Raw genomic sequence first — 16,868 nt, forward strand, 5'->3', positions numbered from 1 at the left:
ATGGAACGTTTGTGGTTGTCTCAAGCACAGCGGTCGATTTTCGGGTTCTTTACCAAAATACACTACGTGTTTTTTTTCTCACAAGTGTTGCCTTCTTGCGATCCCTTCTCTGGCTTGTCTTTTTAAAATCATTCCACTAAATCTCTCCTCTCGTATATAGTTACAGATCTTTTTGGTTATTTTTCTTTCTAAACCTTCTCAATAACCCAGTTCTTTTGTCTTGAGGCCTGTTCAGTATTCGGTCAAAGGTTTAGCTTGAGAAAAGACAGAATTGAAGTTTTACCCTCCTTGCAGCTCACTCTCTTTACAGTGGAACACATTTAAGTTTATGTAGTGACACATTAACCCGATCCAGGGCTCCAGACTAACTTTTCTTACTAGCAGCACAGTGGCCCCTAACAATTTTTTTTTAGTTTTAATAGTTTTAATAACATCAATTATACAGCTTAAAAATATTAAAAATCATGTTGATGTTCTTGTATCAACTTTCATCAGTAATTAAGTAGGTGGCTTCCTAACAACATCCTGTTAATGCCAGATGTAGGTATCACCTTAAATACCCAAAACGAGAGCTTGTATTCTCGCTGGTTTTAAACAAACATTATATAATATTCAGTGGATGGCAACCTGTATCATCAGAAAACACATTTTTATATATAAGTTTATATATATATATATATATATATATATATATATATATATATATATAAAATTATATTCTATGTATTGATATATGCGTTTGGTTTGGGCCACCTTGCCCAGTATCATGATCCCATGTAGATTGTTCTTGTCGGGCCACAAACAGCCCTGATTTGTTTTCAGAGGGCCTCATGAATAAGATATCAGGGTCTTCTGAAGAGGGCTTCCACTGTGTCCAAGATGTGAATAGAAGTACTTAGCAGTTCTCAGGAGTGGGCTGACAATGCTAACTAGCTTTAATGCTTTTGCCAGATTGTGCACATCTTTTGCCATATGTAGCTTTCTTTCTTTCTTAAAACTTGATGTCAACTAACTACAAAATGTTGGGTCTCTCAGCCTGTCTTTGGATCACAGGTAGTTCAGCATCTATAGGTGAGGAGTTTATAGTCATGAGACAAGGTTGCAGGTTGTCTCTTAGTGTCCTTTTGGGTGATGGGTATGAAGCTGCAACAGTGCCGTCTTCATTAAAACTGTCCATCCGGACACAATCCATGTCAAGTCCAGGGTGAGCGTCTTCATGTCTGATTGCGCTCTGTCCTCGCAGATACTCCCTAGAAGATGAGCCCTCCAACCTGGACGAGATGCCTCTGATGATGTCGGAGGAAGGCTTTGAGAACGACGAGAGCGACTACCAGACGCTGCCCCGGGCCAGAGTCAACCAAAGACCGAGAGGCCTCGGCTGGTTCCTCCTGGGGGGGTGGAAAGTCCTCTGTGGCAGGTAGATTCTACGCCAGCTGATCACTTGTGTGGTTAAATAACCACACGTGACAATTCAAAGAGATGATCACGCTCCGGCCCTAAGTAGCTAGAGTCTTGTTCCCTCGCCTTAGTGTTGTATGTAGATGTTGATTGTAATTTTACTACCATTACGCTACTTTTATGGGATTTGTATTTTGCGACCTGTCCTTAACAGATCTCTGTATAGCTCTGGACACACCCCAAGTTCTATACACGAATGATGTTGATCATAATCCATGAATTGTTGCTCAGGTAGTTTCCAAGACAACTTCACACACACACACACACTAGAGCACAAATGCTGCTCTCCTGTAATAAATCCCTCTGCTGCTCCGCAAAGTCACATCATCCGTTATTGTTCCTCCGTTTGGACCTTTTTACCCGCTCTGAAAGTCGTCTGTGTTCTGTCCTTCTGTAAATGTATGCGCAGTGGGCAGAATGTCAGTCAGCGCTCGTTGGCCATCAGTGTGGCTTTCAAACGCACCGGTAGTTGTGCGTGAAGCATAGACAAAGGATAAGGCCTTTTTTTTTTTTTTTTGGTCGAGGTCCTCGATGCGCACCATCAATCCAAAAAGATTTTCAGCTCAAACACAACGGAGCGGGTTTTATCCAGCTAATGATTCATTTGACAGGTTTTGCCCTCTAAAGAGGCTCCTTCCTGAGGGGAGTGTGTTTGTTCGTGCCGGAACAATAACGTGTGACATTAATAAACAAATGTTTGCGCAGCACCGAACCCCAACAAAGCAACATTTACTGATGTAGGAATTTCATAGAATATTCCGTGTTCTGTGCCTTCCCGTCGTTAGTGGTGCGTCTCCAGTTGAAGCTGCATATTGATTCCCCCCCACCTCCCTAATGAACAAATCGGATTTTTCACAGCTGACCAGTTTGATGCTTTCCAGTAATTTTATGTGTGCTTAGTGTGGGATTATAAAACACAAATAATTCACGCTGAATAAGCCCCGACTGTTCAAATGGCATATTATTGGAATAGCATTCATTTCCTCAAATAAATTGCCCTTATGAAACTGGACCAGACGGGCACAGAGGCAGAGAGCGTCGAGGCCAACGCAAACAAGACTTTATTTTTTCTTTTTTTTTTTTTCTACCAAAGTTGATTTATTTAGCTTTGTTTTGCCAAGTTGCTTAAAAAGTGGAAAAGCCAAGTCGATCAGCATGACGGTATACAGCGACACTCTCCCCCGCCTCCCCCCGCGCTCAGGTGCCAGTTCAGGTCACGCTCACAGCCGCTCTCATTGTAATTTACACCCACTCTACAGCCCTCTCTGTTTGCGTTTGATATTAGATATGCTAGATAAGCCCCAATGTAGTCATTAGCAGGTTGTTAGAAAGTCAAATACTTTTTAAAAAAAGTGAATGTCAACCCACAATCTCTTCTCTTCTTCGGACTTTTAGAATCTAACAATAATAGTACTAGTGTTCTTTGCAGGTTCCCGTCAACATGAGGATAAATCAACAAAGCCCTCGCTTTCTTCCAAGCAGTATAATGTGTCTGAGCACGCACACGCACACAGACACACACAGCATGTGTGGTTCTAAAGGTTGTACCGGATACCTCGGCTCTCAAACTGCCTGAGCATCAGCAAGGGAATTCCCTCCTGGAGAGAAACTAACCTTTTCAGATCATTTAAAGGCATATAAGCTTCTTAATGATTGTGTGTTACAAAAAGCTTGAACTAATGCGAGTGAAAGTCACTCGCATTAGTTCTGCTGAATAGGAGGAGGGGCGGACCTCCTTGCATCTGCAGTGCATCCCGTAAGTATTCACTGCGCTTGGTATGTTACAGCTTTATTCCAAAATTAAGCTCAGGTGCATCCTGTTTCCACTGATCATGCTTGAGATGTTTCTACAACTTGATTGAGCGCCACCACGTGTGATGGCGCCTCGCGAAGGACTAGCTTGTTGTTTGGTGGACTGTCGTGTGCACAAAACGAGCCTCTCAGGTGTCCCCAAGTAATGATTATTTGTCCAAGTATAACAAATAATGAGTCCACTGATGACGAAAGTAGTTGCGTGCCCGATGCATTCAGCAGCTCGTGGTCAGCGGGAGGTTTCCACTGGATAATTTTCCATGTCGTTCTCTCAGCTGCTGCGACTGCCTGGCTCGTTGCTGTCGGAGGAGGAAGGAGCTGAAGGCGAGGACGGTTTGGCTTGGCTGCCCCGAGAAATGCGAGGAGAAGTACCCCAAAAACGCCATCAAAAACCAGAAGTACAACATCTTCACCTTTGTGCCTGGGGTGAGTATTCGTTCATCCTTCATTCTGTAACGTGAGGCACTTTGAATGCTCTCCACACAGATGATGTGGCTTTTCTTTTTTGAGTCGATGTTCCAAATGTTATTAACTTTTACGGTCCCCACAGTGGCACTTTGTCCCTTCCAGCTGAAAGATGTCTCAGGAGAACAGAATGTACGGCACAGTAGCTTGTTCTCCTTCTGGTTGTTAACCGTCTTTAGGGTTATGGTTTACACTGTAGCGAACATTAGAGATCCATCACACTTACTTATTAGAAAAGCCAATGGTTCCTTGATTAAGAGGCGCCGCCTTTGGGCTGGGCCATAAAATGTCAACTGTCTGTCAGAGACGTAGATTTTTCTCATCGCCGTGAACACGGCGATGAATTATTAAATACACACAAATTAGGTTCAGCAGTGTGCATTTTCCCCCCAAAGGTCAAGGGGTTCATTAACCGCAGTGCGCCGCCAATTGATCGCGATGCGACGGATAATCTGTGACGGGACGCAAGGCTCATTATTGCAAGCATTATTCAAAATCTGACCTTAGATGAATGTAACGCTAAAGGATGCTCCGTGATCGATAGCATGTTAGCCGCGGGGGGCACTTTGGTACGTGTGATTCAAGAAATTTGGCCAGCTTTCCTTCTCCATTCGTTGTGCTGAGTTTCCATTCGGCTAATGTGACGTAAAAAGCATTGACGTGTATCCAGATCCTGCCCAGCGCTCAGGAACCCGTGCCGCCCTCGTCGTTGTCTTTGTTGGCGGCTCACTTCCCCGTCTTCTGCTCCCCCCCTCAGGTTCTCTACCAGCAGTTCAAGTTCTTCCTCAATCTCTACTTCCTGGTGGTGGCCTGCTCCCAGTTTGTGCCGTCTCTGAAAATTGGATACTTGTACACGTACTGGGCACCTCTGGTAAATGCACTTGAGATTTCACACTGTAACGGATGTTGGTAATTGATTTGGTCTCCAATTGATATCAACATGCAGCAGTGAGCCAGCTAGAGCTGGAACAATACGTTGATTAATGCCAATTATCAATTACTTATTTCAGTTTTTTTCTTAAACATTTTTGTGAGATTTTGCCCCTTTTTCCTCTTTTTTTAATGTATCTGTGTAACCCTGTTGTTGAAGCTTTCTAAGCGATGACGTGTTTGTCACCCAGGGCTTCGTGTTAGCCGTTACAATAATGCGAGAAGCCGTGGACGAGGTGCGTCGCTACCAACGGGACAAAGAGATGAACTCTCAACTCTACAGCAAGCTCACAGTGCGAGGTGAGAGAGAAATCTGTCTCCCCAAACCCCCCCACCCTCCGAGTCAGGAGACGGCCTCCACTGGATCCACCTCTCGCTGCAGTACCATCGATCCTCAAGCCTCTGAGCTCTGTCCCTTTGTTAAATGTGTGGTGAAATCCCCCCGTGTGGGATCTGTGACCGGGGCCGAGGATGTCTCATTACACTCCCTCCATGTGCATGTACATAGAAAGTTTCGTGTGCTTGTGAGCACAGAAGAAGAAGAAGAAGAAGGAGGGTTGCAGGGGATATTGAGGCAATAGAATTCTGTGTGTGATGTTTTTGTGCAGAGATGAAAACAGAGGGGTGTTACATTTTCACTCTGGAGGTAATCAATCTGTTAGAAGGGGAGGGAGAAATGGCAGAAAGTAGGTTGTGGTTTTGAGAGTCGGCATCATTTTCAAGTCTCAGAAATCAATACCAATATTTAATTTTAGAGTGATTTAGAAACTCACAGCATGTATTGTAGAGGAACAGTTTAATTCTGATGTGAAGTTGCTGTAATTCACCCTGTCTTTTCTTTTTTTTTTTTTAGGTAAAATTCAAGTGAAGAGTTCAGACATACAAGTTGGCGACCTCATCATCGTTGATAAGGTAAATGTGATGTTTCCTCAAGATATCTGTGCATGCATCAATTTCTTTCGGTGACAAATAATACTTCAAATTCTTATGTGTGAATAGCTGTTTATTTGCCTCTAGTGAAGCTTCAAATGATTCATTGGGAATTAAGTCATTCAGAATCCATTGCGCACATGTGGCTGTTCATTATAATACAGTTGTATCGGAAGAGAAGCTGTTTGCCAAGTCTATTTAAGAAAAAGCTGCTGTTTGAACGAGGCAAAGAGTTAAGTTTCCCTTCCAAATTAAGCTCCATTTGCATTGCTGATGTTCAAGTGTGATGTGACTGACTAAACTATCCCGTTCTATTGCCAGATATTCAGCACACAAAAGCAAATAAGTGCCTACATTCACAAGCTTCTCAGGTTTCATTCAATTTAAAGGGACAGTTCACCATAAACTGATACTTAGTTCCTCTCAACTGTTATGCTATTTATATATCATAAGTGGAACTTTAGGAGGGAAAATTATAAATATATATCAATCACATGTTAAGCAAGTGATTCTTTGGTTTCAGCTCAGCCAACGTGAAATGTAGCTGCTGCCTAATTTCCATTACTGTGTGTCCTTAATCCTTGTCCTAAGCCCACTGTTCAGGTTGTTGACCTTGTTTAATTATTCAGAAAGATTCATCAGGCTCTGTCACAGTGCTCAGTAACACAGCGCCATTTGCACACCTTTTTCCTTCTGTTTTTTTTTAGAACCAAAGGATTCCTGCAGACATGATATTCCTGAGAACATCGGAGAAAAATGGTGAGCAGGCCATTCGTAGCTGTAACTTCATCATTGTGAAGCAACACAACACTGAAAACCACGTTTTCCTCATCAGCACTGATCAACTCCTCCTGGTTATCAGTATTCTTCTGATTGGCTGTAACCGATCCATACACGCCCAGTTTACAGAAACAGACACGAGTACCAGAGCGGGAGCGAGGCGGTTATCTCCGCTGTCCCCCAAACCACCAGACTCCAAAAAAAATCCAAACTACCCCTTGTGGGAACATTAGTAAATCATTGCAATAAAGAATAATGCAGAAAAAAATACGATCAACGACAAAATGCCGACTGGTTGAATTTGTTCGGCCTCGTGGTACTTCAAACTGTCCAGATCATTCGGATAAGAAATTGTAACTTTCTCGTCCACATTTCCAGCCTTTGGACGGCCCGTGTTTCTGTTTAGCGTCTGCTAAATGACCTGTAATGTAATGTAATATGATCCATGTCCCATTTTTTAGTGAGTGATGATGCAAATTCCAATGACTCAATGAGCTGAGGCAGATCTAAGGGTCATCGGGAGGAGACGTTCTGAGGACATTGTTTCCATCAATCTTGATGTGTCAATATGCTTGACAGGGAGTTGTTGATGTCTTAATGCCTCTAACACACACACACACACACACACACACACACACACACAAAAACAAAGATAAACACATCTTTATCTTTCACACCTACGGTCACATGGACTTTGTCTTTCATATACTCGTAAGCGCGCGCGCGCGCACACACACACACACACTTAGTGATGGTGTGCGAGTGCCATTGCCTCAGTAGGGAGTCATGATTCATCCTCCTCGTGTTAATGTTTTCCATCATGGTTAACCCTCCGGAGATGGTTTATAGCTGCCCTTTACCCTCTCTGTCAAATAGCTGCTCTCATCCATCAGTTTCATATGTAATAATACCTCGGATCAATACGGCTCACGAGTGCTCAGCGTCCAGCGGACCTTGCGGTGTCCACAGCAGCGGCCGGTGCTCTGCGCTGTGCGACAGGCTATACGGCTCTGAGCTGTTGCTCTTTGACTTTATTACAATAACACATTTTTATAAGCCTGATGTGTTTTAATTGTTTTAAGATGTGTGCCATGTATTTATGTGATACAGGCATAAAAATACCTTAGATTTAGATTGAGACAAACTGTAAAAGATGAAAGCATTGGGTTTCTCTAACAATTCAGTTTCACTTAAACGCCCCATTTGAGGTGTGCTCATTAGATTGCCCCCTTTTGACTGCAATGGCCCCTGATGGCTGCTTATGTGATTGGCCTCCGCAGTGACGTCATGTTGCGTTTCTCCAAAAGTTCACTCTGTTTCCACTTTATTTTACATTTTAAAGACTCGCAAACCCACATTTTAATTATTGCTTTTTTGTGTTTTGTAATTCTATTTCTTGGCCAGAGACTCAAAACATCAATCTTGATTGTTTCTGTCCTCCTTTTGTCTTTTCTCAGGTTCGTGTTTCATCAGAACGGACCAGCTGGACGGAGAAACGGACTGGAAGCTGAAGGTCGCTGTGGGGTGCACGCAGCGGCTTCCTGCAGTGGGGGTACGGATACATGGCGCCGGAGTGAACCGCTGGTAACGGACAGAGCGAGTCTGAAGGAGTGTTCAGTTATCACTGAAAGCATTGCTCATCAAATGAAGTCGCCTGAGCGTGATGGAAACCTGATCACCGATGACAGACAGCAGGAACGTACTGCACCTTCCCTTTACCTGCAGGCGATACCCAATACTCCAGTCGATTGTTGTTGCTTCCTCTGACACTTAGTGGGATCAGACAATTAAAGTTTCAGCGAGTCGTTTTGATGAATGAGCCGTGGCATCTGGGTAGAGTTACAGACCACGTGAAGACGGCAAGTGCTGTCTGGAATCGTTCGGGCACTAAAGGGCTTGTTTTGCCACTCACAGACTCAGATTATTTCAAGATTTTGCTGCCTGACACAATTATGGAACAGACTTGACACAAAGATAAAACCTTTTTCCCTTTTCATCAATGTCCAAACTCGTCTCGCTGTGTCCTTTTTATCTCATCCACATTTTTAAATCATCAAAATATTCAACCATGATCCTTGAAAGTCTTAAATGACATCAAGGGGCACTTTCTGTACGCTAGCACATCAAACTCTGAAACTCCCCCGGCCACTCTCCCTTCTCCAATTCTCTCACGTTTCCACCGTTACCGACCAGCAATGAATCACCTCGAGATATTTCCAAATGAGGCTTCCCCTTGACAACAACAACAACCAATCATGCAGAACCTGTCCATAGTGTTTCCCTCAATGCTGGACCAATTAAAAAAGAAAGAAAGATAATCCCCATCAGTCGCTTAAGAATCTCACATTTCAAGTTGCCAGAACACCAACAACTTGGGAGTACCGACTACGTTCAGACCCAAAGGTCGTAGTTCCTCTGCTCTAAATCACTAAATATTTCCAATTTGTTCTTCATGATCTCTCTGAGCTTTCCTCTGTAAGATGCTGGAGCAGCACAACGCTCCATCGGGGCTTCACTAAAATAATCTCTCCTTGTCCTGTCTTAACCGCTCTGCCCATGTTGTCACCAGGAGAACATTATCTGAGCACGGCCGAGGGCCGCTGCACAGCCAGCTACCTGAATAACTTCATATTTACATTTTGGTCCTTTTTTTGATTTTTCTTTTTGATTTTTTTTTTTTTAAGGTTTGGTGCTTGCAGGCCAGAGGCTGCACTCTCACATGTTAGGAGGAAGAATGTTGGTTTAATATGTATCATTGCTTCTGTTTTGTTTAAGAATATATATATCTATATATAAATTCACGTATCTATAATTTCAGTTCAGTTGCATCCAACAATAATAGTTATTCTTTATTTCCCACCAGCAGTGAGAATTAAGAGAATCTATATTCTCAATCTGTATCTTAACTAGAGGTCCATTTGTCTCCATGACAACTTGAAGACCATAAAATTTAACAATAAGTGTGAAACAAGGTTTAGGAATGAATGTTCATGCTCATGTACATTGACATTGTAGTTTAGTTGAGACTCAACTAAAGTGAGCTTTACAAAATTAACATTGATATTTTTCATATTAATAAAAAAAATATCCCTTAATAGTAGAACTGTTTGTCAGTACGAAAGACAATCTGAATAAGCGTGGTGCTAAATGTTTGATATGAATGTGTTGATACTGCGTCCTTCATGGCCTCCCTCTGCCTCCTTGTCTCAGGATCTGTTCTCCATCAGCGCCTACGTGTACGCCCAGAGGCCTCAGCTGGACATCCACAGCTTCGAGGGGAACTTCACACGGGTACAGTCGCTCGCTGACGTTTTTACCCCCTGTCAAACACTCGCACAGTATTTCTGTAGGAGCCGGATGGACGTGGAAGACGTGCATCACTGCCGCGTGTGTGGACAATGAGAGCCTGTGTGCGCGCTCCTCAGGCCGGCTGCTATCTCAGGCAGCCGTACACGTCTTCCATCACAAGCAGGTTCTCTCTGAGCTCCATCCGTCCCGCTTGTTGCTCTGAACTTCTTTCTCCCATTTTTTTTTTCTTCTTTTTTTTTTTTTTTTTTTTCATTCTTATTTTTTATTAATAGCAGATTAGTGCAGCCCCCACAGAGAGGAGGGCTCCGGTACAATGGGAGGCTTTGTGGCCCGTCTTCACTCTTGGCCACACACCAGGCTTAGTGAGCGAGCACTTCCTCCGCTCATTCATCCTCCGCGGCTTTCCTTTGCATAGTGTGTGCTTTTAGTCCGAGCAGGATGGGGGGAGAGCAAAAAAAAAAAAAAAAAAAAGGGTTCCCACAGATTCGCAGCAAATTACCGTACCTATTTATCAGGGCTTTTCTTTCCTTTTTTTCCTCGTGAAGGATATGGTGGCTTTGTTTCTGCGCTCTTTATCCAGACCCCCTCTGCAGTTATGAGCACCGCAGTGCGACGCTCTGTCATTCATGGTTCATGCTCCTCTTCCCGCGTCTGAGTGGATTGACAGGATGTGGCTGCTTAGGTATCATAATTATCATATCGGGCAGGCAATTTGAGCCGAAACCGGAGCCCCGACTCTGCACTTTCCAGCCCTTTCCAGCGTTTGTCTTTAAGAGAGAGGAGTAAAGCAGAGTAGGGGTGGGGGGGTTGAAACAAGAGGCTCTCCTGGGCCTTTTTTATCACTGAAATCTCATCTATGTGTCCTCTCTATACTGTTTTAAAAGAAGCCTCTATCATGCCAGTTGTAGTGGAAGTATTGATAAAGGGGACCAGTGTATTGCTACAGTCTGCACAACCGTGTCAGGTGCTTTGGGAAATGAATGGCACCTTGGAGGCCGTGTGGGTTCTCAGCTGAGCTCCTTTCCCTCCGTTGCAGACACCAAAAACTTTCATTTTCTGGCAGAATTCGGTCCGCCTCGACAAAACTAAATTGGCAGAAATGACAAACTATGGGGGTCCGGTCTTTGCTTCTGTTTTAGTTTTGTTTCTAACAAAAAGATAATTCCTTTTTTATACTCAAGTTCATGGCTGCATGTTGTTTTAGCTACATGGCAAAAAAGTTATTTCCACAAGCAGGTATCTCTCACCTAGTCATTGATTGTATGCATTTGAATCATTTAACATATTTATTAACTTACAAGCCTCACTTATTGAAGCTCTGTAGACATGTGAGCGTTTAGAGAAATATTGAAATTGCAATCTTGAAATCTGTGTCTTCTCCTTTTCCAATGTTCCCCGTAGGAAGACGCAGATCCACAGGTCCACGAGAGTCTGAGTATTGAGAACACGCTTTGGGCCAGCACAGTTGTTGCATCTGGTAAGTCAAGGACAGTTTTTAGTCTTGAAATGACATTTGTGTTGTAAATCTATCCATCCATTTTGTCAAATAAGTACATACAAAGAGCGAATAACCTCCCTGCTGGTCTTATTTACTTCTGTAGGTCTTTTAGAGGTATCAGAACTACATTCAGACAGTTAAAAGTCAAAACCGTTAAAAGATGGCCACTTGTTTTTATGTGCAATTATGATCACAGAGGACACTGTTAAGAGCGCTCATGTCATTCTGGGACTGTTAAACTGGTAGAAAGATTAGGGGTGTTGGGATCATATGTCTAGACAGGGCCCCTTGTTTCATTTGACCACCCATCCCCCCTCCACCCCCCCCTGGTGTCACACAGCAGGATAAACGTGGATCACAGTAGAAACATTTAAATTCACATAAACGCAGCTGATGGCTTAAAACCCTGAAACAAAACCCATTCCAATCCCTCCTCGTCATTGTTGCTCAACGACTTAAGTGATTCCTCGAGTCCTCTCGCCACAAAGAGTCGGCGCATTAAACCTAGAAAAGAGTTTGATTTGATACCGCCACTCGCTCGTTCAAAGGATACCCGGAGCTGAGGTAATCCTCCCTCGCTACGACTTAGCGATTCCCCACAGAAGCGCCTGTGTCAGTTGAGTGTTTGCGACGCTCTCGGCGACGGCCGCGCCATTGATTTGCGGTTGTTGCTCTCCCCTCTGGCCTGACCTTGACCAGAAGAACAAACACACACACACACACCCACAGACTGGCACTAGAAAGCCTGACTCGGACCCCTTACATCATCGCTGCTCTGGAATGTCATTATCCCCCACAAGCCTCTCCTTGACAGACTCTCAGCGGCATTCTGGGCACTCGAGGCGGCCCGAGATCGCCACGCACATTCACTCTCTCACAGGCCCCCGTCCAGCTGTGACCAGAGAATTGCTTGTTTGCATATTCAAATTGAAGACCCCTCTGCACGCTGAGCCGCAAACCATTTGTCACACGGCCCCATATTTCTGGATGAAGTCAATGAGAGCAATTCGTCACCTTTCAGTCTCTCTCTGCTCTTCACTTTTTTAGTTTTCTGCCCATTTTGCCTTTTTTAATAGTTCGGGGATTTTCGGGGCTGTATTTCCTTTACTATTATTTCCTCTGCGCTCCCATTAAGCTCATTTAATATTAATGCCCCCTTAATCCTGTGTAATAAGGCCACAGTAATGAATTGGCAAATAAAGATGGCAGTGTATTGATCAGCTTTTATGAGCTTGCACAGGGCGGCTGAAGGCAGCGTATTAAACTCCTGTCTGTCGGCTTGAGTGGCGATGAGACACAGCGGCTTCAGCTCAGCCTTATTGTGTTTCCTCTCATGCAGTTCATCTTGCTTCACCAAGGTGTGTGTGTGTGTGTGGGGGGGGTGAAGTTAATGAGCAGCATTACTTTCCTTGTCCGTCTCCTTGGCAGGCACGGTGATCGGGGTGGTGATCTACACCGGCAAGGAGACCAGAAGCGTACTCAACACATCCTATGCCAAGAACAAGGTGAATACCCTTTTGGGTTGTTCCTGTAGCTTTGTGATTTGTTTGAGACTTTTTAGTTGCTGCTAGTTCAAATGTAAGGGTAGTTTTTCATTTCAATGTTGACTAGCAAATGGTTCATAGTCCAAAACCTAAAGAGCTTCTGTTTACTATCATGTTAGAACACACAAGGTAACAAATCCTCAGTTTAAAAAGTGGTACCGCATTATTCTATACCACCCCCCCCCCCCAACTCAACTGATTTGGTAATATGCACAATATGACACAATATTTGATTTGTTGTATTTTTTTAATTTTTTAATTCATTGTTTTGTACAAGCTTCAGTGGATGAGACACATTGCACAAGTAACATCTGTTCCTCTCGCTATCGCTTTTCCCCCTTCTGGACTCTAATCACTAATCAATCACAATGGGGAGGTGGTTTTTTAACCTTGACTTTCTAGATAAAGTTGGACCTGTCCATCCAAAAGGTCAACGCTGGCTGCTAATTAACCAAAAAGCAAATTAACTAACCGAGGATTTAAATGGCATTTTCAGCAGAAAGTTAATCCCGCGGAATCCCCATTGAGTGTTGTGTCCTTAGATTGGGGAGATGGATGAAAATCTGCTTCTAAATATAAGATTTTACCCGGACAGTCAAGCGAGACCGCAGCGGGTCGACTGCTGGAGGCACATACACACCTTCCCCTGCAGCAGCACAGTTTTGACACCGTTGTCTTTTATTGGGAACGCTGATGTGGCCGGTCGAACAGTGGCGGGCGGGCGGGCGGGCGGGCAGGCAGGACTGGGCGGCGGGGGGCGGGGCGAGTTTGCTCGCTCGCGGTTTTTGTGTAAACCCGACAGCTGAGAGGAATTCAATATTTCAAGGAGATGATGTCTGAAGTGCCAATACGCAGACTGGAGATCGGGGATGGAAAGTCGATGCAGTGCGGCTAAAGTCGCAGGAACGTTTTGGCCTCATATAATCTGTTGTGACACCGGGCAGGACAAAGCCTGCAGTTGATCAATCTGACAGAAGAGTCAGCCATGGATTCGCTCTTTGTCTCGGCATTGTGAGATGGACCTCCATCCGCGTAAAGAGGCCGGACAATGTCACTGGGCGAGAGGCTGCTCGTCAATAAGGAGGGTTTGTTTGAAGTAGATATCAAAGCACCCGATACTGACTGTCTGCAAAAGGCTCTCAAACTGTAAACGAAAAGTCCATTTCAATTTACTTTGTTGACTTCCATAATTTATAAACTGCCCACTCCTTCCTGAGGTCCCGATATTCTTGTGTTAGGCCGATGGATATTCATGTGGCAGAAATACAAGCCGCCCAGGCTGATTGATTCGTTCCTTTCCATTTTAATGGCTTGGAGATGAATGGAGTAAAAAAATGCAATTTTTAATTCATTGATAGCATCTTTAGGTTGAGGTAATTGAGTCTTTTCCCTCCCACCCCTTGACTGAATGAATAATGACTTCATCTGATCCCTGCCAGAGCTTGGAAAATTTCAACTGGCCATTGTTCAAGCAGAAGGGGATCCTTTGCTTTCCAGGCACCTACTGAGCTCTCCGTCTTAATTTTACTCATTTTAATCCACCCAAACCCCCTATTTTTCTCAATAGCTCAACCATGAACCATGTCGCTCTCCTTACGCTCCTCTCCTGCTCGCCCTGCTACTGGGACTTTAACAGTCACACTGGTCTCCCAGTCCTCCCAGTCCTCAGGGGAATGGGCCTGGTGGGGGTTTGGGGCGGTGGAGGAATTCCGCAGCTTTTTATACACACTTGCACCCCCCTCTCCCGCCTTCTCCCTCCCTTCCTTTTCAGAGCCAGTTCCCTTTATTTGAGGGAGGAGAGATGTTATGTTCTGCTGTTTTTGTAAGCGTGGTGCGTCAGAAGAAAGCTCTCTGTGCACAGGGCTCCGTTGTGAGCGCTGCCAGAAAAGGGGAAGGGCACTTCTTTATTTGACATCTTTTTCCCACATGCTCCATTGGCTGGGAGATGCACTCAAAAAATAAAGGCCAACTCTGACCCCCCCCCCCCTTTTTTTGTTGTATTTTCTCTTTCCAAAAAGCCATTTCAATATTGGAACTTTATCTATCTGAGACCCTTTGACCCTCATTCAAGGACAATACTTGGGCATTACAATAATGCAGCTTGTGGCCAATAAACGTGTTTAAGTCGTACACATGGTTTGCATGATAAAAGCCTGCAGCTAAGAATGTCTTTCACTGGCTTTCTGTGTTGCATATTGTCCGGCTTTGGGAGCAGATGGAGCTTTACAAAGAGTCTTCTCGAGCGTAAGCTGTCAGAAAAAGATGTTTACTCTAAATCTCCAGTCAAATGATTTGATTCCAATTGAAGAAAATCATCATTGTCCTCAAGTGAAGGAGTGTTAAAAGTGCCAAACCTAATTCCCACTCATATCACATTGTCTTTAAAAGTTCCCCCGAGGTTTACTGGCTCTGTCTACTTGACGTGACATAAATAGCACAATGCTTTTTATTGTGTTTAATGAACAAGATCTCTTAAATTACTTATTATTACTTACTTATTACTTATATTATTTCTGTTGTATCTGGCGCTCTATAAAAAATCTAATCAAACAAAATGAACTGTACCTTCAAGAGGGGGAGAGTAATATGATGGAAGGGGAAACACTGAGCCTGCTTGGAGGAAATGAATGGGCCTTGATGTGGTTGCATCTTGTGACCTCTTGTACCCACAGGTGGGCTTACTGGACCTGGAGCTGAACCGGCTCACCAAGGCCCTGTTTCTGGCCCAAGTGGTTCTGTCTGTTGTCATGGTGGCAGTGCAAGGGTTTGTGGGTCCTTGGTTCCGCAACCTCTTCAGATTTGTTGTGCTTTTCTCCTACATCATCCCCATAAGGTACCGAAACCTTAATTCAGTTTCTGTCCCAGTTTTTGTTTTAATTGGTGGTAGTTCTGTGATACATTCCAGCTTTGTTTTTCCAATGTGAAGTTTGCGTGTAAACCTGGACATGGGGAAGTCGGCCTACGGCTGGATGATCATGAAGGACGAAAACATCCCCGGGACTGTGGTGAGGACCAGCACCATCCCAGAAGAACTTGGCCGGCTGGTCTACCTGCTGACCGACAAGACCGGTAAGTTTCCAGGCTTACGGAAAAAATCCCACCTCTACAGTAGCTTTTAAGTCGGTGCCTAATTATTTTGGTTTAGTCAAGTTAGTCTTTTGTAATGTTTTTGCACAGCGTCTATGGTGCCACACGTTCAGTCCCTGATCCCGGCGATCAATCATTCACAACGTGTTACCAGACATGAAGGAATACTTTGGACAATTAGAACAAAATAACACTCAAATGAGTTGTAACGGGATAATAGTTGGTGGGTGGAACCTAATCTAACAGTGACACCCAATTTTCCACTATAACCATTAAAAAGAAGCAGATAAAAAGACATCATGCAATAATCCCAATAAAATCTACATCAAATGCTTACAAATTGGACTAAAAAATCCACAAAAAAAAGATACTTTGATCATTAAGTTCAAAGATCTAGTGTATTGAAACATCATTAATCCCCATGAAAACAAATCTACTTAATGCAGTTGAACAAGAAGCCTCGAATCTGATCTGATGCAAAACATGTCAATGAATTAAAAAAAAGACTTCACCAAATCATCTTGAGTTGGTGTTGTTTATCCTCCGTCTACTTCAATTCACAATCACGGCCTGATTTTCTGGTAACAAATGGCTGCTCTTTGCTGATGTTAGCCGGTGTGCCAGAGTGATGAGCTCCTGCGGCGGCCCGAACATGCTGCTTTGTCTTACCCCGCTGATCTAGGTAGGGAAAGATTAGCCGTAGAGCCTATTTATCCAGGTTGATGGTTAAAGTGCATGGAAAGAAGAACAAACAATCAATCCAATAGAATTGGTTAACCCCGGTGCTCTAATGTTTTTGGGAGGTAGATGCCCTCTAATCAGCTTTATGCTCTATCAGCACCCATTCTGGCAACAGACATCCATTAAAGGCCATTGCCCTCGTTTTCAAAGTTTGTTTTTCATCCGCTCAGTCTTTTTGTATGCAACGGTGCATCTTGTCTGTTAGTCAGCGAGGGCATGCACTCCATATTGGTAATGAGATTAGGTCAATGAGAAGGCAGTCACACCAGCCTGCAGGTCCCATGATGCATTGTAGGCAGTCCTCTGAGGACAAA

General features: G+C 43.9%; 1 protein-coding gene across 7 annotated transcripts in view; it reads left to right on the forward strand.

The window, feature by feature from the left end:
- Window positions 1-16,868, forward strand: part of atp9b (ATPase phospholipid transporting 9B) — a 32,883-nt gene that overhangs the window by 1,192 nt on the left and 14,823 nt on the right. For all 7 annotated transcript variants that reach the window (XR_013450863.1, XR_013450862.1, XM_040188428.2 and 4 more), the window contains 12 exons: window positions 1,244-1,417; window positions 3,546-3,696; window positions 4,493-4,606; window positions 4,857-4,965; window positions 5,519-5,577; window positions 6,303-6,354; window positions 7,833-7,927; window positions 9,586-9,666; window positions 11,086-11,161; window positions 12,611-12,687; window positions 15,399-15,559; window positions 15,653-15,795. Coding sequence is in view for 5 of the 7 variants with exons in the window: in XM_040188428.2 (XP_040044362.2) it covers window positions 1,244-1,417; window positions 3,546-3,696; window positions 4,493-4,606; window positions 4,857-4,965; window positions 5,519-5,577; window positions 6,303-6,354; window positions 7,833-7,927; window positions 9,586-9,666; window positions 11,086-11,161; window positions 12,611-12,687; window positions 15,399-15,559; window positions 15,653-15,795 (1,292 nt within the window). In the remaining 2 variants the exon portion in view is untranslated. The remainder of the gene's footprint in view (window positions 1-1,243; window positions 1,418-3,545; window positions 3,697-4,492; window positions 4,607-4,856; window positions 4,966-5,518; window positions 5,578-6,302; window positions 6,355-7,832; window positions 7,928-9,585; window positions 9,667-11,085; window positions 11,162-12,610; window positions 12,688-15,398; window positions 15,560-15,652; window positions 15,796-16,868) is intronic.

This window comes from Gasterosteus aculeatus, chromosome 10 (assembly GCF_964276395.1).
Source record: "Gasterosteus aculeatus chromosome 10, fGasAcu3.hap1.1, whole genome shotgun sequence".
Lineage (NCBI taxonomy): Eukaryota > Metazoa > Chordata > Actinopteri > Perciformes > Gasterosteidae > Gasterosteus > Gasterosteus aculeatus.